Source organism: Eleutherodactylus coqui, chromosome 4 (genome assembly GCF_035609145.1).
Source record: "Eleutherodactylus coqui strain aEleCoq1 chromosome 4, aEleCoq1.hap1, whole genome shotgun sequence".
NCBI classification, from domain to species: domain Eukaryota; kingdom Metazoa; phylum Chordata; class Amphibia; order Anura; family Eleutherodactylidae; genus Eleutherodactylus; species Eleutherodactylus coqui.
Genome location: NC_089840.1, coordinates 245,378,917 through 245,404,238, shown reverse-complemented (window position 1 = coordinate 245,404,238; position 25,322 = coordinate 245,378,917). Strand labels below are relative to the sequence as shown.

The following is a 25,322-nucleotide window of genomic DNA, read 5'->3' as shown; positions in this document are numbered from 1 at the left end:
AAGCCCAGAGAACTGCAGTGATGGTTGACCTTGCCTCTGCTGCCGGAAGCAAACTTAAAATTACATTGTTGGGGTTGGGGGTGGGGATGTTGCTGTCACACCGCCGGGAAACGGCCTTGAAGCTCGGCCTGCGTGGCTGCAGCTGGGATCGCTCTATGCTGCTCCAAATAAGCTTTCCTTAGTGTGCTGGCAGGACCTGCAGCCCAGCCAACTGTGCAGCCAATCAGCATCAGGTGGTGTCACCCTTCCACCCCTGTCAATCTTGGCTCCACCAGGACTTCCTGGTGGCGTCAAGATACAATAATACCACGAGATCACCTCATAGATCAGCCTTTGACCCTCTAAACTAGACCGACATCAACAAGTTATTCCAGCTCCATGTAATTACAGCTAAGTTATGGTAGAAATGAAGTTCTGTATCTGTTATATTTCGCATATCCGTTCCTCCGCATGTTCAAGTTCCTGCGTGACATCGGTAAATGGAAGCATCTTTGTTTAAAACCAGGGACTGAAAGTTCAGTTTTGCTATGTTCAGCTCACAGCTGCGTGATCTGCTGTCATTCAGTGACAGGAAGCAGAGATCTTGAGAACAGAAGAATCTGAACACTAGGTATGTAAGAAAGTTGCAAAACGTTTCATCCTACAGCAAAGAATAGATCATGTCCTGGGGTGTAGCTAAAGGCTCATGGGCCCGGGTGCAAAAGTTTATCTTAGGGCCCCCAACTTCTCAACGCAGGGGCGTAACTTGAAGCTTCTGGGCCCCAATGCAAAATCTGTAACAGGGCTCCTAACTATAATGGTTTAGTTATAGTACTAGGCTCCCTATATAGAGAAGAGAGGCCTTATGGGCCCCCTAAGGCTCCTGGGCCCGGGTGCAAACGCATCCCCTATAGTTACGCCAGTGTCATGTTGTGCTACACTTGCAGCAACTATGTATTACCAGACGGACCTGCGGCTTCGGACTTCCATGATAAACTACTTTGGCTTTTCATCCGACACATTTATATAGGGACTGATATGGTAGTAATTACTCTGTGGTCGTTTTTATGTGATATCACTCCGAGGGCATCATTTTATGGATAATTCTTTAGTGGGCATATGCCTATAGGCTGTTGTGTGTTGGCACTGTTCATGCCCAATGCAGTCTGGAATATCTGAAGTGTGGCACCACTGCGTATATGGGGTAGTCTGCAAGCACTGCAATTGAGGGATTAATTAACATTATGCTGCAAGATTAATTAGAACGTACAACCTTTGATGTAGCGCTCGTATGTCGTTCGCTTGACAGTAATTGGGTAGTTTTGCTCACACTAACATAACCGCACCTCTAGTCATTCGTTCCGCCATTGCTTTCTATTCTGCACGGATTGGGCATGCATTTAAATCCTTTGCCTTGGAAATATGGTGTTTAGCGAGGAGGGGGTGCCTTTATTCATGGGAGCTCGAAGACCTCTATCGTGTTCAGGTTGCAGGAGCGATCCTCCTGTTGTGCATTGGCTAGGCACCGTTGGCTCTGAATGCCAGGGCTCCAGCGTTGGAAACAATTAGCCCGACAATGCTGTTCCTTGTGACATTGGACGCTGCCCTCTACTTAAAAGGACAATCATTTTCGATTAGTGTGAACCCTGACAAGATGAACCTTAATAATAGGCAGCAAGAGGAACAGTGACACCTACAGGCCATAACGATTCACACACTGGTCCTGCTAGGAAAAGAATATTTGTATGATGAAATGGGCAGAGCCATATATCTCCACAGAACCAAGAGGTTTGAAGAGGAGCCGTCACTTCTTCTGAAATGGCTGTTTTAGTAAATACTTATATTTTTCCATAAAACACCAATTCTCGATCATCTTTTCTTAGAGCTTTGTGCTGTGCCGATCCTCTGTAATTCCTCCTGGTAATTTTTTTGAATATTCAGACAACTGGGTGTTACTATTCCTCTTGTTTAAGGGGTGTGTCACTAGACTCAGCACTGATTGGACGATGTCAGATTGTGCAGGGACACACCCCACGCTGGTAACGCCCACAAACCAATTTGTTCATACATTTCCTGGAGGAATAGAAGAGGAATGGTATTGCATGGAGAATACACTTTACTGGAATGGACCTATCAGGAGTCGTGACTGCTCTTGGGGTGTGGCCAACTTCTTTTTTTTCTTTCCCCCTCTTTTAAACAATCCTAACACTTTATTTTCCCATCTTTCCCACTTAAATGCTGCTGTGAGAATTGACAGCCGCATTTAAAGGGTTAGCTGCCACGATCGGCGTGACTTCCAACGGCGGTTGTTGCGTCCTAGCGTCAACTGTCAAAGACAGCCAACGCCGGCCGTGTAGAGCAGGCCCCGCTTCTGAGCCCGTGCCACACTAACTATGCACTAGAGGACATACATATACATCCTATATACAGAATATGGTAATATATATGGGGCTTTATGGCTCTTGGGGTGTCAGACCTTCTTAATAAGTGCCATAAGATAGCTACTTTTCATTGACAATCGTGTTTGTGCCTGTTTTTCAGAAGTTGCTGGGTGTGTTTCGCTACAGATGAAGATGACAGAACTGCGGAGTGGGTCAGACCATGCCGATGCAGAGGGTCCACGAAGTGGGTCCATCAGTCATGTCTCCAGCGGTGGGTCGATGAGAAACAGAGAGGGAACAGCACTGCCAGAGTCGCCTGCCCTCAGTGTAATGCCGAATATCTAATAGAGTTCCCAAACCTTGGTGAGTGCAGCTGATTGACAGTATGGTAGCACTTCCATGGGCGACTTTTACTGTATTGCTCCATTTGCTCTCGATGATCTGGCCGGTTAACAGTTAAGTGGTTGATGTATTATCTCTTGTTCTTATATGTAGTAAACTAGTGGTCTATCTGCATATTCATCATTTACAGGCAGAGACTGTGAGGCAGTACCATCTCTGCCTACATCATTTTCAAGTAAGGACCTGCAGGCGGTGGTAATTACACCTACATTGCGTTGTAGTAAAATGGATACAGTGGCCCCTTCAGTTAGCTGATCGGCAGAGATACTGGGATTCAGACGCCCACCGATCTGATATTGATTGCCTATCAATACTGAATTCTCTGAAACCACTTTAATGGCTTATTCTAAAGATGGGCTATTAAAGGGGTCTCCCAACTTTAATTTATGAAAACTTCTGGCCCTTGACAAACCAGTATGGCCAAACCACTTCTCTGACTACCTGATACACACTGTACACTACTAGCATGCATCATAAGGCCCTACACCTGCTTGCGTTAACCAGTGCTGTCGAGGTGAGCAGCTCTGGCCATCAGGAGAAGCATGTAGTGTCTTTGACTACCTGATGCATAGTATGCATTGATAGTCTGAAAAGCGGTTCAGCCATCTTTCTTTTTCCAGGAACAGAGGGTTGCTCTAATGGTCTAGACTCAGGTCATCGATAGTAGATCAGCAGGGCGGGTGTGCTTATGCATGCAGCTGATTTCTGCAGGAAGCATGCAGCTCTGTTACCACTGCAGTGGTCTGGCTTGGTATTACAAGCCAAGTTCCCACTGAAGTGCTGTGGTCATTGTACTGGTATGTACAAGGTTAACCGAAGGAGGGAGCTCCCTCTATGATGTCGGCATTCCTCTGCCATCCAGTTGTGGAGGGCCGATGGGTTGCCATAACTACTGACCGCTAGTCAATGGCCTCGGGATCTGCTGTGACACCTAATGTGAAAGAATACAGATAATACACTGCAGTACAAAAGTATTGAGATGCATTATCTGAGTGATCGTAAGATTGCAAGTTCAAATCCCCCTACAGGAACAGAGGTGAAAAAGATTTTCTAAAAATCCACATTTAAAAAATGTTTAAAAAGGCACAGCTAACCTTTAAAAAAAACTGAGCAAAAAAATTGAGCCAAAATGCTTTTTTCTTTTCATTTTGCCTTCCAGAAAAAAAAACCACACAACAAAGATGTGCAAAAAAGTCATATGTACCAATAAAAACTGCAGCTAGTGATGAAATAACAAGCCCTCAGAGCTCTGTCGATGGAAATTTATACAAGTCATGGGACTTTGAATGCAGCGATCAAAATAATTATTTTCTGAACTAGGGTTTTTGTTGTGCAAAAGTGAAAAAACCTGAAAAAATAGTGCGTGCGTGCGTACGTGCTCAATATTAAAGTTATGCAATACATTAGATGTACCCCCGAAATGCTTCCAATACAAACTACAGCTAGTTACGTAAAGAATTAGCCCTTACACCGCTCTGTCCGTGGAAAAATAAAGTTACGGTTTTTGAAAAGTGCAGATGAAAATTAAAAAAAATCATTGTGTCCTTAAGTACCAAACTAGGCCGATTCTTAAGGTGTTAGAGCTGGACAAAACCTTAAATCTAAAATCCCAGAAAACCCAATTAAAGCATGAACTTAGAAAAAGACATTTTGCTTGGGCTATCGAGTGTTCCTCGGCCGCCTCGGAGCGGTGAGTCGTAAAACACTAGAGACCTCAGCAAAGGGAGACTGCAGTTAAGTACGGTGGTGGGAAAGGGACCAAAGCTTTAAGTTTCTGCCTACAGCTCAGTAAAGATAATGAGTAAGACCAAGCGCTCTAGAGTTGATGACACAGAAGTATTATAGAGCTTTTGCTTTCTTAGATCTATTCTTGCTAATGAGGAACATACAGAACTGGAACTTGGTAGAACCAAAGATGAAAGACCTAGAAAAGCTCTTTAGAAGTAACTATGCACCTATAGAAAGAGCGATCACCGTTTTCTGGGTTATGGCGTTTTACGTGGGTCTTTCTGAAATCTATATAATAAGTACTGATGCCTCTGAATTTTGAGGTTTGTGTAGAGGATCAACAAGCGGAAATCATTATTATGTCACTGAGAAACCCTAAAGTGTACCAGAGTTTTCAACAAGTTTTCTAAAGTATAACCACTACTCCTTACTCGCTCATTTGCTGTGGTTTGCACCCTGTTTCATATCTGTAAGTTCAGATTTTTAGGTGGTCTTCCTTTATTTTCTTTTTCTATTGCCCCGCTGTTTGCTATTTATTATCTGTCTGGGGGTGTAGGAAGCATAGCATTCTGCCAGTAGTTCACTGTCCTGAACTTCTTTGCCTTAACTTCTCATGCTGCATTGTGCTGTCTTTGATCCAATCAGCAGGGAGGCAGTATCTGAATACCCACTCCTCTGCTTTCCTATGACTATTCTGGCATAATGGTGAATAAACCAGATATGTGTGTACGCCTGCACACTTATAGATGCACATACCCCCATGAGAGACAGATACTGTTGAGGTTACAGTGTTTGCAGGTCTGTCAGTCTGCAGCCTCTGATTGCAGAGTTGCACCCATGTGAAGATAGCTCATCCCCTCATTGTTAAGCAAACCTCTCTGTGTCCTAGTTACTACAAAAGGTCTGTACTACGGACACCGTGGATTGCAGAGGAGCTGAAAGGGAGACTCCTAGTGGCCGTCTCTTCAAATGTATAGCGGGTACATTTTTAATGCAGGTATAGTACAGAAATGATGAGACTAACACAAGCTCAGTATGAGTTATCTGAAAAGTTAGTGCCCCTTTAATATTCCCAACACATTCTGAAGAAACGCCAATCACACGGTGCCGCAAGGCTTTTCTCTGCACAGCGCTATATTACTCTTCCCTGCATGTAATAAAGCAGGCAGCTCTTTGGTCCCTTCATTCTCCGCATCAGTGGGGGTTCCAGAGCTTGGACACCTGCCATAATGTTATTCTATACCGTAGCCATATGCCATAACATTTAGAAGATGGCAATATGGGCCTTTCTAAAGGTCAATGATAAAATTGTATATATTTTCCCTCTTCTTGCAGCTCTGTTCACAGGCACAGTTGTGAGTCCGCCCCGCAGCAGTTCGGTTTTATTTCATGTATTATTTATGTGAACAGCGCTCCAAAGAGCAACAGGAATGTTCTACTGCAAACAATTTATGCTGAGCAAACCAGGGAGTGTCTGATATAATTCGCATTTAACTACGCACGATTTGACATCCGTACAATTCAAGGGCATCATGGCGGGTAGAGTGGATGTGAATGCCAGATCCTAATGACTTGTCATCGGTACCTCACATGGGTGGGTTTTGGTGTGTTCGAGCCATTTCTGCAATGTAATTGTTATAATGATGTGTGGCTCATGATAATCGAGCACTTCTAATTTCTAAGAAGGCAAGTATCTATCCCCATGTCTCATTAAGCTGTGTAATTAGAACACACATGATTAGTTTTAAAGGGGTATTCCAGGAAAGAAATGCTAATGACCTATCCTTGGGATCGGTCATCAATAGTTGATTGGATGGGATCTGCCGCTCAGGACCCGACTGATCAGCTGTTCCAGCGCTTGCTGTCACCAGTGAAATGCAGGGTACATAGTGGAAACGGATAGCGCTGACCGTTGTATAGTGACCAGCACTTGTAATTGCAGGCGCAAATCAATGGGAGCTGCGGTTACAAGCGGCAGGCACTACAGAGGGGTCGGAGCAGCAGGTTCTGCTCCGTACTCCTGTGTTGTGGCACTGACAGCAGCCATCCGATCAGCTGAGCTGCTGGCCCCAGCTAATCGACTGACCACCTTTTCTGAGGATTGATCATCGATAGTAATTCTCTGGAAATCCCCTTTTAGGGGGTGATGCATCTTAACACCCGTCTAGCCGAAGGTTTTTCTTCCTTAATCTTGTACACATGCTTGCTTGGCTCTGCCAAACTCTGCTTGTGTTTGAAAATGGGAATAAGTTACTGCAAGATGCTTGTGGTGTCTGCTTAGGCTCTGTTTATTATAAGGCAGGGGGGCGTAGTAAGCATAGCATTCTGCCAGTAGTTCACTGTCCTGAACTTCTTTGCCCTAACATCCGGTGCTACATTACACTATTGATTTCTGTCATAGGAGCAGAAACAAAAATCAAAGAAGTGCTGGATCTGGTTCATCATTGATATGAATGGTGCTCAATGAATCCCACTAACTACAGTGGGGTCCCTTCATTCTACTGGACAAGATAGTGCAGTGGGCTGTATTATTTTGTCTGACACTTTGGACTGGATCTGTGACGAATGTATATGTATGCAGAGCCTTATCTTACTGTGACAACAAAGGGTTGTGTATGTAGAAATCCAATATGTCCAATTCTTCTTTCCCTGGGCATATGCTATCTAGACCGAATCGGGGCGTGCTCCTTCACAGTTGGGGGTCCATACAGTCCAGCCAAAATCGTCAAGTTCAGTTGAAGTTCATCTGATGTGTAAGGGCACCTTTACTGTTCATCAGGGCAGAAAGTGGACAGTGACTTGTTGTAAAGATGGAATGCGCTGGCACCGTCACATCACTGGTTATTGAGTTGTTGAGTACAACCAGTTCCACGGCTTATGTGCATGGCTGTACACTTGGTTTTATACACTTGTTAGCCATGGGTGTGGACGGAATAGCTGAATGCACATACGTTTGGCTGCAATTTTGTAGCTTGTCTATGTTTTATAATCTTTTAATGATCCGTTAGTCTTACACTTCAAAGGTTTTTCTCACCAAGGACTTCTATGGAAACGTCACTGCATGTGCTAGAACAGTAATTGGTGAGGCCTTCGCCAGTCCCAAGAACAGGTGGGCACAGTACCTTTTTTGGGGCAGGAACACTGCTGCTTTGGAGATACAGAAACAACAAAGTGAGCGGCAATTTCAAAGTCCCCCATTGGGTTTTTATAATTCAAGCAAAGTTAAGGGCCTTTTTGCTTGGGCCGACCTATCGTTAGCGGATAGGTCGGTGCAGCGATAATCGTTCATGTGCTTTTACATGGGAACGATCATTGCTAGTGAAAGTAGGCGGAGCGGGCTGGGATCGTTCTAGCCCGCCCACCTCCATTCACCATAAACAGGCAGTGGTCCATAGATAAACTGCCTGTTTACACCGACCGATCCGTCACTCGGTTTTACGCATAAACAAACTGAAGACAAATGAGAAGCAAATGTATTCACGTTAGTGGTTTTGTCGGGGCATGCATTTACACTGATCGATGATCGTTCAGATTCTTGCTGGATGTGGGAATCTCAACGATTTATCAGCCCAAGTTAAAAAGGCCCTTATAGTATATAGTCCCGGAGTAAGCAGATTTCCTGTAGACTTTACTGGAGAGTCACCATGCTTGTGGCTCCAATTTGCTGGGGACCAGGTCCCCGTTCCTAAGATGGGTTCCAACAGTAGGCAGAGATCAATCAATCTTTCATCGGCTATCAAAAGACTATGCCATAAAAATCTGTCATAGCATTTTTTTTTTTTTTTTATTCTCAAAAATAGTAGATTTTACTGTTTTAACACGATTTTCCAGGAAAATGCTATTGATGAGCTATCCTCATGTTTGGTAAGCAGTAGCTAATTGCCTGGGGTCCGCTACTTGATGGGGCATCCAATGTTGGGTACAGAGTGGAAACTGCTTCTCCGACCTGTCTAGTGGCTGGTGCTGGGAACTGCAGGCACAACTTTCATTAAAATTAAATACGGGTTCAAAGCATTGACCACTACACGGGTCGAAGTAGTAGCTTCTGCTCCAAACGCCTGTGTTTAGCAGCACTGATAGCGGGGGCTCGTTCAACTGATCATCCAGGGTCCCAATTGGCGGACCCCTGCTGATCAACAATTAATCACCCATCCTGAGGATAGGCTATCAATGACCTTTCTCAGGAAACCCCTTTTATAAAGAGGTTAGCCCATGAAAATACATTTATTGCCTTACCACAGGAAAGGTTCTAAATTGACGAACGCTGGGACTTTCAACTATCATAAGCATGATGGACCAAGTCCGCAGGGTGACTGGAGCAGTGGTGCACATGTGTGCCTCCTATGGGGCTGATGGTGATGGCTGAGCGCTACGCTTGGTATCTCCACAGACACTGAATGGAAGCGTGGGCGTCTGTGCGCACCAACTCTCCATTCCCCGACACTCTGGGTGCATTATTCTCGTGATCGCTTGGGGTTCTAGTTGTCCTACCCCATGATCATTCATATACAGCTATCCTGTGGATAGATACAGGATTTGCATGGGATAACCCTTTTAGTATAGTTATTTGCTATCATTTCCCTCATGTTGTAGGCCATAAGACCCATGCTCCTGCCCCCCCCCCCTCATGATTGCTTGTACTAGAAGTTCCTGCTGTGATCCTACATTCTATGAAGTTTGCCGAAATAATAATAATTCTAAAACTTTCTTCTTTGTATTGAACAGGGACTAAATCTAGAAATCTCAGGAGGCCTGGGGTCATTGTGTGTCGGCATCCAGCCATGAGCTTTCTGTCCGCCCGGTCACTTTGTTTAGTTTGGGTCAGCCCTGCTGGGAAGGTTCCCGACAATAGAGGTGCTGAGCCGTCCTGGACACAATGACCTATGCTGCTTGTATACATGTTAGCGCTGCTTCCCTGAAACCTCTAAGGGAATCAAGCCATTATGAATGTGACCATGTATTTACACCCCCTTTACTGTTGTTCTCTTACCGATGCAGACAAAGGAGATACATTTTGCAACAGTTGTTAAAAAGTTTTAAAAGAAAACTTTTGATAGAATCGCGAAACAAGATGTTTAACCCGTAGTTTTGACTTCTTCTCTTCCAGGTCCAGTGGTATATATGTTGGACCTCGCAGACAGACTCATATCCAAAGCCTGTCCATTTGCTGCTGCTGGAATAATGGTGGGTTCCATCTATTGGACCGCTGTCACATATGGAGCCGTGACTGTCATGCAGGCAAGTTAAAGTATTCCTGGCCTAATCGGCCGTCTCGGCAACAAATAAATAAAATCCAACGTGTTTGCAATCCCTTTACTAAGTGTCTTGTATCTTCAGGCTTTTGTTTTACGCTCCGCTCACATTGGTGTCCTGGCATTTGTTTTTAAAGGATTCATGACCTAAATATGATGCGCACATTTTGATGTGTTTTGAGGATCCATTTTTCCTGACCCCTTTTTAACTTAACCCCTTAACGACGGCCCCATCGGGAAACTACGTCCTCAGAAAGTGGGCCTTAATCCTAGAGGACGTAGTTTTATGCATCCTCTTTGGATTGATGCCCACTGGCCTGAGGACGTGACAGCTCCATGCTGTCGGTGCCCGCAGGTAGCCGACAGCATGGAGCTGTAATCCCAGGATGCGAGCAGTCCCCCCCGGCATTGCGATCGGCGCTATAAAATGAATAGCGCCGATCGCAAAAAAGTAAATAAAACAGTGAAAAAAAGTAGTAATTCAGCTGCTATGATGGATCGGATCCATCACGGCAGCTGAAAATACTCACACGGCTTGTCGGCGGTGTCCCCCGGAGATCTGGTCCTCCCGGACCCGCCGGCGGCCTTCTGCGCATGCGCGCCTGACGATGACGTCACGCGCACGCGCAGAAGCCCGGGTGTCCCCGGCAAATTTAAAATCTCCTGGCTCCCGGCTCCTGAAGGTAGCCGGGAACCAGGAGGTGTTACCGGGGACCACTGTGAGCGGTCCCCGGGCCCGCGATCACCGCTATCCATTGCGATAGCGGTGATCGCGAAAAAGTTTAAAAAGTAAAACAAAAGTAAAGTTTCACCTCCCCTCATGGATCGGATCCATGAGGGGAGGTGAAGATACTCACCCCCGGTCCTCTGCGATGTCCCGATGTCCCGGGACCCGAAATCCCCGTCTGCGCATGCGCGCCCGATGATTGACATCGGGCGCGTGCACAGAGGGGCTCGAGCCCCGGGAAATTCAAAATTGCTCTGCTCCTGGCTGCCATGTGTAGCCAAGAGCAGAGGGATGTCACCAGGGACATGATCACTGTCATCCAATGGATGACAGTGATCATGTAAAGTAAAAAAAAAAGTGCAAAAAGTAAAAAAAAAATAATAAAAAAGGGGTAAAAGGTAAAAAAAAAAAAGTGCAAAAAGTAAAAAAAAAAGTTTTAAAAAGTAAAAAAAAGCTTGTGTTTCATCTCCCCCCACAGATCATATCCGTGAGGGAGGATGAAATGACGTACCTAAGGCCTGCGGATTTATCCGCGGACCTCAACCCAGCTTCTGCGCACGCGCCCGTCACCAATGTGGCAGGCGCATGCGCAAAAGCTGTGGTTTTTTAAAATCTCCCTGCTCCTGGCTACAAAACTTAGCCGAGAGCCTGGAGAATTCACGGAGGGCCGCGGTGAGCGGTTCCTGATCACGTGTTCGCCGTTATCCAAAGAATAATGGCGATCACGTAAAAGTTAAAAAACTGTGAAGCTTCATCTCCCCTCACTGATGCGATCGGTGAGAGGAGATAAAAATTTTTACCGGAGGCCTCCATATTTGCACCCCGACGCAATCTTCTTCCGTGAACTTTCCCGTATTCTGCGCATGCGACCGCTGGCAAAACACCGGACACATGCGCAGGAGTCGGGGAGCCCAGGAAACGTAATATCTCCTTGCTCCCAGCGACCAACGGTCCCCGAGAGCCTGGAGCAGTGACGGGTGGCCTCGTTGAGCGGTCCCCGGTCACGTGAAAAAATGGTAGCGATCTACCTTTGGCCGGTCTCACATGACCGGATAGGAATTACGGATTCCGCATGCGTCTGATCCGCGGTAATACGCAGATGAAGCGCATTGGATTACACAATTCCGCTCACATTAGCGGGTTGGAATTGCGTAATCCACTCACAGAAAAGAGAACGCAGCAGGTTCTATTTTACCGCGGATATCCGCAACATAGAGCCCATTGTGCTCCATGGTCGTGGATATACCCGCAACCCATACACCCGTATACCTTGTATACGGGCTGTGGGTACCCGTGTCATCGCTAAGCGACGGTGCGGGAAATACAAACAACAACAAAAAAAAGTGTACTGCGCATGACCGCCTGTGTGAGTAGGCAATTATGCGCAGTACATTACGTGGCCGTACGCAGGGTCACGGCCGTCTCACAGCTGGGTTCCGCTGCGGGCCTCCACAAGCGGATTCCACCTACGGCTGCCTGAGCCCGGCGTTATCCAGAGCGCTACCTGTAATACGCAATTTACAAGAAGCCCCGGGAACGCTCGCCTTCCTGCAGTTCCAGGAGCAGCTTGTTGAGCGCCTTCTGTGTGAGACCGCCGCACCTCGTCAAGCTTACAGAGACTCACAGAGCGCCACTTTTTACACCCCATCCCCGCCACTGAGGTCAAAAAATGACTCCCAAAAAGCATGAGAGGAGGGGGGATACCCGGTTTTATTGCCCCATGTGCCCATCTCAACCAGCCTCCATAATTACCCGTCTTTGGAAATACTACACAGTTCACATTATTACTTTTATTTAAGATTTTGGGAACGCCGAAAAGGGCGTGGAGGGGGGGGGGGGGGATTTTAGGTAGTCAATTTTTATTCCGTACAAATGAGCAATGGGTCCTGGAATTTATTCAGCTGTGCCCTGCAATCCAACTGGTGTTCCCTCCATTACAGGCCTTGCCATGTTTCCTGTAAGTAGATTAGGGCCACAATGGGTATGTTTTTGAACACGGGACAAACGGGGCGATCCAGTTTGGGGTGAACGTCTTCATTCCTATGTAAACTGTACAAAAAAAAAGTTTTTAAATTGACAAAATTGCCAAAAAAATGAAAATTGTAATTTTTTTCTTCTGCTTTGCTGAAATTTATTCAAATACTGTGTGGTCAAAATACGCAGTACACCCCTAGATGAATTCGTTAAGGGGTCTAGTTTTTAAAATGGGGTCATTTGTGGGGGTCTTTATAGTTTTGGACGCTCAATGGCTCTATAAGTGGGCAATGGGGCCTGGAATTTATTCCGTTGTACCCTAAAATCCAACGGGTGCTCCTTCCATTATAGGCCTAGCCATGCGTCCTTTAAGTAGATTAGGGCCACAAGGGGTATGGTTCTGAACACAGGACAAACAGGGGTATCCATTTTGGGGTGAAAGTCTTCATTTCTATGTGTGCTGTACAAAAAAAAACAGTTTTTAAATTGATACAACTGCCAAAAAAATGAAAATTGTAATTTTTTTTCTACTGCTTTGCTTAAATTTATTCAAAAATTGTAGGGTAAAAATACACAGTACACCCCTAGATAAATTCGTTAGGGGGTCTAGTTTTCAAAATGGGATCATTTGTGGGGGTTCTCTGTCGTTTTGGCCGCTCAAGGGCTCTACAAGTGTGCAATGGGGTCTAAATCACCTTCATGCTAAATTTCTGTTCTGAAAGCCACCGACTACTCCTTTCATTTTGGGCCCCGTTGTGCATCCAGACAAAAGATTAGGGCCACAATGGGTATGTCTCTGAACACGGGACAAACAGGGGTATCCACTTTGGGGTGCAAGTCTTCATTCATGTGTGTGCTGTACCAAAAAAGCAGTTTTTAAAACGACAGAATTGCCAAAAAAACGAAAATCACAATTTTTTCCTTTTGCTTTGCTTCAATTCATTCAAAAACTGTGGGCTCAAAATGGGCAGTACACCCCTAGATAAATTCATTAAGGGGTCTAGTTTTCAAAATTGGGTCACTTGTGGGGGTTCTCTTTGATTTTGGCCGCTCAAGAGCTCTACAAATGTGCTATGGGGCCTAAAACTCCTTCAAGGAAAATCTATGTTCTTAAAGCCACCGACTACTCCTTTTGTTTTGGGCCCCATTGTGCATCCAGACATAAGATTAGGGCCACAATGGGTATGTCTCTGAACACGGGAGAAACAGGGGTATCCATTTTGGGATGAAAGGCTTCATTCATGCGTGTGCTGTACAAAAAAAGCTGTTTTTAAAATGACAGAATTGACAAAAAAATGAAAATCACAATTTTTTCCTTTTGCTTGGCTTGAATTCATTCAAAAACTGTGGGGTCAAAATTGTCAGTACACCCCTAGATAAATTCGTTAAGGGGTCTAGTTTTCAAAATGGGGTCACTTGTGGGGGTTCTCTTTGGTTTTGGCCACTCAAGAGCTCTACAAAAGTGCTATGGGGCCTAAAGCGCCTTCAAGCAAAATTTATGTTCTGAAAGACACCGACTACTCCTTTCATTTTGGCTCCCGTTATGCATCCAGACATAAGATTAGGGCCACAATGGGTATGTTTCTGAACACGGGAGAAACGGGGGTATCCATTTTGGTGTGTAAATCCTCATTTTCATGGGCTCTATAGGAAAAAAATATGTCTTTAAAATGACATATTTGCAAAAATATGAAATTTTATTTTTTGTCCCCTAAATTGAACTAATTCCTGAAAAGAACTGGTGGGGTCAAAATACTCATGACACCCCTCAGTGAATACACTAAGGGGTGTAGTTTTTAAAATGGGGTCATTTGTAGGTGTATCTATTATTCTGCACTTATGAGCCTCTGCAAACTTGGCTTGGTGCAGGAAAACAAAGTGCTCCTCAAAATGCTGAAAAGTAATGTTAAATTTGTACGTCCTCTAAATGGTTAAAAAAAACACAAAAGTTTTTCAAGTGTGCATTCAGAATAAAGTAAACAGATGGAAATACATATCCTATCAAAAATTTGTACAGTATGTTTGGACATATTTGAGATATTACGGTTGAAAATGTGAAAAAATGACAATTTTTTCAAAATTTTTCCAATATTGGTACTTTTAATAAATATACACAAATTATATCGGTCTCTTTTTACAATCTAAATGAAGTACAACATGTGGCGAAAAAACAATGTCAGAATCACTGGGATATGTAAAGCCTTTACGGAGTTATGCCACGTTGAACGACGCATGTCAGATTTCCAAAATTTGGCTCCGTCACTAAGGCGCAAACAGGCTTCGTCACTAAGGGGTTAAAGGACCACTTCAGTTAAAACACATTTCCATCCCTTGCCCTCCTCACCTGATTGCCTATTGCACTCTGGATGTCTCCTATGTATATTGCAATCACTTCCATGCGGTGCAGCCTCCTATCTGATACTTATCTGTCACCATGTTCATGTTGACACTTCTCCCTGTGCTTTTTTTCCCCTATGCTCTAACAGTCCAATGATGTATCAGCACAACATCGCATGACTAGCTAGAGCCAGTACCATCTCTGCCTGCTGGGAGGACACTGCCATTACATTTTTGCATTCTATATTCACCTAAATAAGCTGCAGTCCATAATTATACAGTCAAGAGGATGAACTGTGATCGTCTTCATTATAACTGTGTGACAGCAGCCTTTAATCATCAGCCGTAACTGTGATATAGGAGTTTGTCTCTCCCATTCATGAAGGGCTTGTGTGGTGGAGTCCATGTAATATAATAATGCAGAAATTTGCGCAAAAACTAGCAACTTCTAGGCTTTTGAAATGTCGATCTTAATAAATTTCCCCCATCGTGTGGAATATTTTTTTTCATTTTTTACCTATTTACCATTGTAGCTAAGTTGTGCAGCTGTATACTTCCTACATGTATCTTCCAAGTATAGCTGTGGTGTGCACAGCGTCTTACATAGTAGTCTTTCACTGTCAACGCAACATGCTAGTGCAACAGAGCCATGGAGCGAGTGTGATCAGAGCCGTAGCCAGTCTTTTGATCTTCTAGTTCAGGGGTCCCCAACTCCAGTCCTCAAGGACCACCAACAGGTCATGTTTTCAGGATATCCTATAGTAAGAACACCTGTGGCAATGTCTGAGGACTGACAATAATTACATCACCTGTGCAACACTGAGGAAATCCTGAAAACATGACCTGTTGGTGGTCCCTGAGGACTGGAGTTGGGGAACACTGTTCTAGTTGATTTACTATTTATTGATATGTAATAGTATATGGTGCGGATTGTTAAGGCAGCAGTAATGCAGTCCTAAACTCTCACTCACAACCTGATGGTTGCGAGTTCAATCCCCGCATGGTTCAGAGTCGGCTCAAGGTTGACTCCATCCTTCCGAGGTCGGTAAAATGAGTACCCAACTTGGTGGTGGCGGGTGGGTGGTGGGTAATAAACAAGTTACCTGAAAGCGCTGCTGAGTAAGTTGGCACCATACAAATAGCAAGATTGATTTATTATTTAGTTTGCCATGTTAGACCTCAACCAGTCTTATCCTATTCATAAAATGACCTAAAATAAGAGAAGATGCCTTACTCGATTGGTCGTCAGGTGCAAATCCACCTGATATCTATTCATCAAGAATAGGATTTCTGAATCATTATGTACTTTATAGCTGTGTCAACATCTAATAGCTCTGGAGTACTAGATCTCCTGATTACTATGGTTTTCTTTTGTATCATTTTTTTTCTATTCGCAGTAGAGCATACACTATTTGTCAAAACAAAATCCCGCCTCTAGAAGAAGTTGTCGTTTTGCTGCAAAACTCGGCATGCAGTTACATCTCAGCAGATATACAAATAAGAGTTGTGGGGTGATTAGATGAACGGCCTTGTCACCGGAGGCCCTAAAAGTGAGAACACCCTTGGCCTATAAAAAGGCTCTCGGAGGCTCCTTGTGTGTAGTCACCTCTGTCTGCTTGTGTAGAGCTTGTTGCCCACTAGACGCCTCTATGATGCAATCCAAGAGATTTCGCCCAGTTACCAGAGTCTGAGGGGCACATTATTGGAATGCGAGAAGCTGGATGGTCGTTTCAACAAATTGCCCTCCACTTGGTCCGTTCCGACCAGACTGTTGGGTAATGTTGAGATGGGTGGATGTGTGAGGGGGGCACACAAACAAGACGACCTGCTCAGGACGCCCTCGACAGACCATTAGTAGACAGATCGTCCAAGAAGCACGAGCAGCTCCGTCTGTTTTGTTGTCCACCATCCATAGATAGGTAGCACCATCGTTATAGACACTTGTGTCTGTTGGAATCATTTGGATATTTGGTCTCATGGTGCCCAATTCTTGTACTGCCTATGACACCCACCAATCGTTACCTCTGTTTGCAGTTGTGTCGTAAATGATGACACTGGACGGCTGTGCAGTGGAACTGGATTGTCTTCAGCGACCAATCCAGTTTGTTTGGGCACTGATGACGGCCGTGTTCCTTTCTGGAGACCTAGTCATGAGGGCCTCAATCCTGCCTTTGCTGTGGAGTGGCACACTGCCCCCCACTGCTGGTGTGATGGTCCAGGGGCCATTGCATACAACAGTCTTTCCCCTCGGGTACTAAAGCCTCCATGCTGCCTGTATCACATCTTGTATCCAAGCTAGAGGTGATACAACAGGATACTAGAGGCTCCATGACTGCCCGTTTCACATCTTGTATCCAAGGTAGAGGCGGTACAAAGGGTCCTAGATCCTCCATACCAGACTGTATCACAACTTGTATCCAAGCTAGAGGTGGTGCAACGGGGTACTAGAGCCTCCCTTGAGGGGGGGGGGGTTGGGCAGTTTTCCCCAATCAATGATCCTTTTGCTCTGATCTGGTAATCGCTTATATCAGCGTTACAATCACGCAGAGAAAGTTTTACTCTTTTCCAAGAACTCCTTCTAGGGGAGGGATTGTTTTTGACAATGTGTAGTCTGATGTGCCCCCCGGAGGATATGGCGGGTCGGCCTGCTACTGAATTTCCCACCAGGGAGCATTTTTACATAAGATGCATTTTAATTAGCAGCCTGAAGTTGTCCATGATGATGGAGGGTTATTGCTGGCAGATGTATTCAGCGTCTATATCCACATAGTATTAGCTACAGATGTTAGTTCTCTAAGGGTATAATCACAGATGTGTAGACAGCCGCCCGAGTCATGGAGAGTGGCCAGACAAGCAGCGGCGGGAAGGAGCCAATACCACAACCAAAGGAGGTTTTCCTACTTTCTCCTGCGTTCATTTGATATAAACAAGCTGTCATAAAATGGTAATTTTTGCGCTAACTGTTGTGAGTTATTGCAGATTTATTACATTATGGCTATATTAGCCGCTCTAGATTTCTCTGAGGTACCCAGTTCTGATGTATGTATGTATATATGGAGCCTGCGAACAATGAAGTGAAGCCTGAACATACCTTCCCCAGATGTACTTTGACCATGGCTATTTGGACAAATAACAATAGTTATTGTATAAGGCATATTGCACACATTTCAATTTTCAATATAGGCCAAAATGTAAAAAAAAAATAAAACCGCCAAACATACGGTAAAAGGACTGAATCTACCGGAGACCTTCCAGTGGCTCTCTCCTCTAGCTTAAAGGAAGTCATGAAGATTTTATACCATAAGCCTATCCTGACCATAGGTGAGATATATGAAGATCAGTACAAACCAGGAGTTGGAATGCCCTTTGTCACTAGCTCCAAGATGCTGCAGACCTTATCTGGTCTGGGATTTTGGAGGAACATGATGCAGAACCCCGACTGATCTGAGTGAGCAGACTGCCCATACAGCACTTGGAGCCAATGCACATATATATATAAAGAGAGCCTAGGGGTAAATAAAACAAAAAAGCTGTTATTTTTGGGAAGCCAAATGACTGCTGTCTGCAGCTCCTTCAATCTGGGACTGGGTGCATGCACGTGACATGAAAGCAGCGCAAGTCACTGAGCTTGTGCCTAGATGTCTGCCCTACGCACAAGAGCTTGAACACACAGTGCCACCAATTTACAGAGCTGGAGATGTGGAGTTCAGGAAGAACGAGGGGTTTGAGCCGGGCCTGTCGGAGTGAACGGACAGCCCATCAGGTTTGCAGCTGATTTTGCATACTGGGAGGGAGGTTGGTAAATTTCAATTTTGGGGCATTGCAGCCTTTTGAAGAGGGAAAGAGAGAGCATTGTATATTTTATACTTGTCTTAATATTGCCCAGCTATGATTAGGATTGGTTTAGGGTGTTACATCTTGATGACAGATTTCCTTTTAATTGAGGGGAACCCATATAGTTGACCCTCCTCTGATGCAACTATGCAGTAATAGAGCACATGGAAAAGCCATCCAGTTAGAACAACCTTCTACATTATATTGGTAACCTTCATAAATACTAGTCTGCCCAAAAATGTGCAAACCGTTGCCCCTTGCAGCAGTCTCCATCCTTTACTGCACTGAATGAACCGGATGATCCCCCTCGGCACTGCAGATCTAGGTGGCGCATCTCTTGACTCCGAGGTCTCCGGACCGCCGAGAACCCCTCTGCTCCTGTCTATACCTCCAGCATTGAATTAACCAGTGATCCATAAAGCCATAAATTTCCTTCCTATAAAAAAAAAAAATCCACCTTCTTCTCTCTAATAAGTAATCAAAATCTGAAAAGAAAATGTTATGCACGATTATCATTGTTAATTAACATCTGTGCTAATTATGTCAATGTTGACTTTGATTTTCTGCCAGTTCCTTTGAGCTCCTGTAGTGTGTATTTGCATACCAAACATATAAGTGATTACTCACAAAGACCCCATCCAGGAGAGACGGGGCAGAATGGTTGTTTTCCTGATGCTTTGTTACGTTCTGGCAGCGCATTAGTATTTAAAGCCCTCCGGTGCTTCGTTAGATGTCCTGACGAATGCGCCATATGTGCCAGTGTGCAAATATATGATATTCCTACTGAAAAACTTCTGCATTAAAAATCGGCCATTAGAAATGGAAATATTGGAGAATTTGTATTTCTCTACCTTATGAGCTGTGTGACACCATGTTGTTGGGTAATTGCCGCCAACAGCCACTAGAGGGAAAATCGATTGGGCGATCGAATAAATGATTGACCATGTATTTGATCAACCGGATGCCAATACATGGGTAGATGGGGTCAGCAGGAGCCACTGGTTGTCCACAGCTCTTGCTCATAGAGGTGGTCTTGAGCAGGGTAAGAGATGTAGATGATGGGACATGCCCTTTAAGTTTTCTCTCCCCTTGCATAAAGGCATTTTGCAGGAAATTGGGCAATACATCTTACTGTGCACCGTTGCAGCTGCTGCAAAACTTCTTCTTTTTGATCTTTCTTCCTATCCAGTTAGAAGCAGGGGGACCAAGAAAAAGGAGATGAAGCAAGGGATGCCGCTAGCTTTGGCGCAGGAAGGAAGTGCGTACGTTCTAGTTTTTGCCTTCCTGAGAACCACAGCATTTTCTGCAATCAATATAGCTGTATAAGATAATGCACACAAGCCGGGGGACGAGGCCAGCGATATAATTATAGCCTCAGCACTAAGCCATAATCATTTTTTCTTGCTTTTTGAATGTAAATCCGGCTCAATATCAAGCCCTTGCAACCAGCTGCAATACCCTTTATGTCAGGCGAAGCTGCGGCTGCAGTCACCATGGTGATGAAACAAAGCGCTCCGACAGTAAGAGGATGACGAGGAACGCGGCTTCAGGCCGTTTGCTATTAAACTGCTTAGGGTGTCAAATGCTTTGCCCTCCAAGTTCTGTAACATTCGAGAGGCTTCACAACTTTTCCCAGTTCATGCGGCTCCTTGTAGGGCGTTTACCACCACGTTATCGGATGGATGCGCCTGGACCGCGAGGAACCGGAAGCAAAAATACTAATTTTGACGGGTGAAATTTATTTGGTTTGAATATACACAGATTTTTTAAAAGGGGAGAAATGACTGACCTCGATTTAAGGGTTTCTCTGGGCAAAATATATTGGTGAGCTATCCTGAGGTTAGATCATCAATAGTTAATCGTCAGGGATCTGCCACTCAGGATCCCTGGTGATCAGCTGATCGCCCGGCCCGCTGTCCGTTCAGCAAAGCTGGACGTCGTCATCGGGAACTAAAGTGCTAAAGCCGACTTCACTCCTATTGAAATCAGTGGGAGTAGAAGCCTCCTTCTATTCCATCCCCCATGACGACATCTGGCTTCACTGCACTGACAGCGGACCGGACGATCAGCTGATCGCTGGGGAACCCAAGTGGCGACTACCTATTGATTAACTATTCAATGGCCTATCCTGAAGATAGGCCTTCAATAGCTTTTGCCAAGAAAAACCCTTTAAAAATGTAACCCTACCTATGATATATAAAGTTGTCAGAACACACAGGACACCACAACTTACTGTCTAGAGAGCTGTATAGCCACAGATGAGTCAGAATGACCATATCCACTGTCCGAAGCACCTACACATGGGCAGATGAGTATTAGAACTGGAGCACGGAGTAATGGAAGAAGGTGGTCTGGTCTGATGTATCATGCTTACATCTTATGGTCAGCTGGGTCTGTGTGTCAATTAAGGAAGAGTTGGCACCATGATGCCCTATGGGGGGGGTGGGGGGTGGGGGGGGCTGACAAGCCGGCTGTAGGGACAGCGTGAGGCTCTGGGCCATGTTCTTGATTCCTGACATTCATGAGGGTGTTTTTAACATGTTCAGTCTACCTAAACCTTGTTGCAGAACCTCCCTTCAGGCAGCAGTATTCCCTGAGGGCAACGACCGCTATCAGTGGGGTAATGTACTTGGCCACGCTGCAAAGGGTCTTCATTAATGCTTGGAGAAATAGAACAGAAATCAAGGTGTTAATTGGCTTCCAGGTTCCCCAGATCTCTGTGCTGGAAAGTAGTGCGATCCATTGAGGCTGCACCTTAGGACTAATGACCCATTACATGGAACGATTGTCGCTTAAACGAACGAAAGCGAGCGATTATCGTTGCGTCTAAACGCGAGCTAACGACTGAATGACTAACGAGAATCTTGCACTTCTTGTCAGTCGATCAGTTTCAGCTGGCATATAAATCCTCGCCTCGCTCACTTCTCGTTATGGTTAAACACTACCGGCGCCGCTTCTATCATAGAACGGGAAGTGAGCGATGGATGTTTTAGCAGGCCGCACGAACAACTGCCAACAAGTTAGTGGTGACATCACTCGCTTGTTCCAACGTAAAAGGGCTATTAGAGAATCTGCTGATGCCCCCTCGGTGCCGGATACCCCAGGAGACGGTCAGCGGTCTTGCGGCATCCACTCTGCGACTGATGAGAGCTCTTTTCGCGTTAGGAGGGAGAAATACAAGGTGGTTTTCTGGCTCATTGGTGCAACTGATCTGCTTTTAGTATTGACTTCTCCAAAAGCTGTTTTTCGACCTTGACCGAGTTGGATAATAGCTGTCTGTGGTTCAGAGCGTAATGAATACGATGCTTTAGGCTTTACTCACATGTGCGTATTACAGCTCAGTGTGCAAGATTTGTAGATCGCTGCAATAACAAGTATGGGTCCCTTCTCTTTATGAAGGAGAGTGCAGGAAAACCATCCCCAAAGGGGCCTTTTTGTTTTGTTCCCCCCCCCCCCCCCCCCCCTCGGCACTAAATATCTAGTTGCGATGCAATGAATCCTCACTCGCTCTGCGGCACGCCTCTGGTTCTTCAGCAGGTTGGCGGTTACGGGTGCGTTGATATATTGCAAGCATTACTGACTAATCTCTGCAGGTCTTTAGGTGAGATGTGCGGCTATTATGCCTGATTCTTGCTTTATCCGAGGGACTGCAATACTAGACTGCAGTGGATCCAAGCTGCCATTGCACCTAGAAGTTTGTTGCTGGTACCTGAGAATTTGGGTTGGTTTATCTTAATATCTTCGGAAGTTCTTACTCCCTCCAACATCTAAAGTCTCCAGTAATCTGTGTACCCTTGCATGTTCCATCAATGTCTTCTGCAATGCATTTTGTGGATCGTTGGATGTTCAATAAACGCTCTATCTGCCACGCTTTGTCTTCCAGACTGGAATTCTCCGGTAGACCTTGTCCTGTTCATCTCAGTAAGCGCGTATAATGCGCCATTTACCCTTTAATTTATTAGGATTTATTAGCTTCTTGGACCACCCAAAAGGTTCCCTGAAAAGTAACAAACTAGGATGGCATTCATTATTAGAGACCTCCATCTAAGATTGCATCAGACCTTCTTCGACCTTCAGAACCGCAGCGATTTGCGGTGGTCTAGGTTCCAAAATAGCTGCTTGTAGTTACCGTAAATTAGCTGGAGGTGCTGACATACCCTCAACAACTGACAGGAAGGGTTCATAGATTCATGCTGCTCGCACCACATTCTGACCTCCCATCGGCACGGTGCAACAGAAATCTGGATTCATCTGACCTTGTGACGTTTTCCACTGCTTAGTAATCTAATTTTTGTGTTTTCCCCCTGTAGTCTCCCCTTACTGATTCTCTTAGCAGTGACTCTGGCACTGATCATCTTTGGTTATAGCCCATCTGTCGAACAACGCGTTGTGCGCTTGGACACGTTAGTTGGCACACCAACATTGTACTCTTGACACAATTTGCTTGACCGTGCACCGCCTGTTCACTAGAACGATTCTCGACATCCTCCATTTGTCGACAAGTTGTGCTACGTCTATAAAACTTTCTTTTGTTGGATTTTTTTTTTTGTTTTTTCTCGATTTACACCATTCTCGGTATACCCTCAACACTGTTAAAGTCCAGCCCCACAAGGTTGGCAGCAAAATACTGGCCCGGCTAGGACTAATGACCAGGCCTCGTTGGAAGTTGTTCAAAGTTCTTGTAGTTTTTTTTTTCCCCCCCCTTCTTCATGGATTCACGCTGAAACTTGCTCACTTGATTTCATGCTGCATCGGCATTATTTTCATACAGGGGAGCTCTAGGTGTGAAGGGGGAAGTGTCTGTTTTATATGATGGTAGCTCCAGGCATACTTCATAGATGACTGCACAGTTTGCTGATGCTCTAGACCATCTTTACTAGTATGAGTATGTTAGCCGCCTTTATACAAGTCGGCATCATTTGTCAGTTTCTGACCATAGATTTCTACGTTTTGGTCTTTTGCTCATCAGGTTGTTGGCCACAAGGAAGGCCTAGATGTGATGGAGCGCGCCGATCCCTTGTTCCTACTGATTGGCCTTCCCACCATCCCTGTTATGCTGATCCTGGGCAAAATGATCCGATGGGAAGATTACGTGCTCAGATTGTGGCGTAAATACTCCAACAAGTTGCAGATACTTAACAGCATATTTCCAGGTAAAGTGTTCATAAATGAAGGCCGTTTCCAATCCGAATTGGCATAGGCTCCTGTTGTGGCTGCTTATCCTCTAGGTTTTATATAAGTATTAATAGTTGTATAGTAGAAGTGGCCAAACTTTTTCAATATGGGATCTACTAGGGGTCCAGGGGCATGTACTTTATCATAGTGCCCCAATAATAGCAATGGTGGTCACAGATGTTGCACTAGCTCTATAGACGTCTTCCTAAATGGCTTTGTACATATTGGTCATCAGTGTGGGACTTAACTAACTGTACTGGTGAAGACTAAAAGCCCCCCATACATATTATGGAAAAGTCATCCTGATTTTGTTGGGATTGGGCGACTATTTCATGCATATTGGGGCATCGCAACATTGTCTCCACGAATAAAGAAGTATTAGGTGTGCGAATTTCAACACCCAATTGTTTTGCTCACCGTTATAAGGCACCTCCTTAGCTGTTTGGCGGTGGTTTTCTCCACTCTTTTTTGAAACCGCATGTACGCTTGGCCGAACTGAATGTTCATGTATATTGAGGATTCGGGAGAATGGCTGTTGGCCGATCTGAATGCTCATATGTAGAGATGAGCGAGCATACGCGCTAAGGGCAATTACTCGATCGAGCGGGCAGGTACTCAATAAGGACAATGCTCGATCGAGTAATTGTCCTTAGCGAGTATGTTCGCTCATCTCTACTCATATGTATTGATAAGGCGAAAGCATGGCTGTTGGCCACAGTAGTGTTTGGCAGACAGCTATTGAAGTTGTTTGGGCACCGTAACACATCCTTATATGACTTCCCATTAAGCACTTGATTTAAGGGTTTTTAAGCAAACTGAACGGAGGCGGGTTTACTATTCTTGCACAACAACTTCTTGGACGATTTGTTGGCCTACGCTGTGAAATCTACCTAGATTGCTATCTATTGTTTGGCCACCATCGCTGTATAGTATTTACCTAATGATGACCTGTGCATATTGACATTGCATTCAATGACTTTCCTTGCATTGTTTTGAATCTCCACAGGAATTGGATGTCCAGTGCCTCGGGTGCCCGCTGAAGCGAATCCTCTAGCAGATCACGTCTCTGCTACCCGCATACTCTGTGGAGCACTAGTCTTTCCCACGATTGCTACAATAGTTGGCAAACTGATGTTCAGCAGTGTTAATTCCAACCTGCAAAGGACAATATTGGTAAGGATCTTCTACATGAAAGTTTGCTAATAAGTAATGGGAATATAGGTGAAATTCCTGTTGTAACCACCTATCTTATTTAAAACAAGACCCGAACCTTGACTGTAGCCGTAAGTTAAGAGGAGCGAAGGCCACTAGAGGTAGGCCCCATGCCACACTGCAGGATGAATTGTGTTGGTTTAAAGCTATGTTGTCCTTTTCTAGTTGACTGAACAAGCTCCTCCTAATCGGTGGGGGAAGGAGGATAGGAAGTGGCAAGTTTTCTTTTAAAGCAGCCAGGAGACCAACTGATAATGATACTTTTTTAAATAGGTATTCCTAGTTATGTATTTTATTTGCAGAAGGTTTTTGAGTCATGAC

The 25,322-nt window shown here is 44.9% G+C and overlaps 1 protein-coding gene across 1 annotated transcript in view; it reads left to right on the top strand.

Annotated features, from left to right (window-relative positions):
* Window positions 1-25,322, top strand: part of MARCHF5 (membrane associated ring-CH-type finger 5) — a 62,090-nt gene that overhangs the window by 27,969 nt on the left and 8,799 nt on the right. Inside the window, exons 2-5 of the mRNA XM_066601000.1 lie at window positions 2,521-2,723; window positions 9,598-9,728; window positions 23,584-23,767; window positions 24,796-24,962. Of these exons, the coding sequence (XP_066457097.1) occupies window positions 2,521-2,723; window positions 9,598-9,728; window positions 23,584-23,767; window positions 24,796-24,962 (685 nt within the window). The remainder of the gene's footprint in view (window positions 1-2,520; window positions 2,724-9,597; window positions 9,729-23,583; window positions 23,768-24,795; window positions 24,963-25,322) is intronic.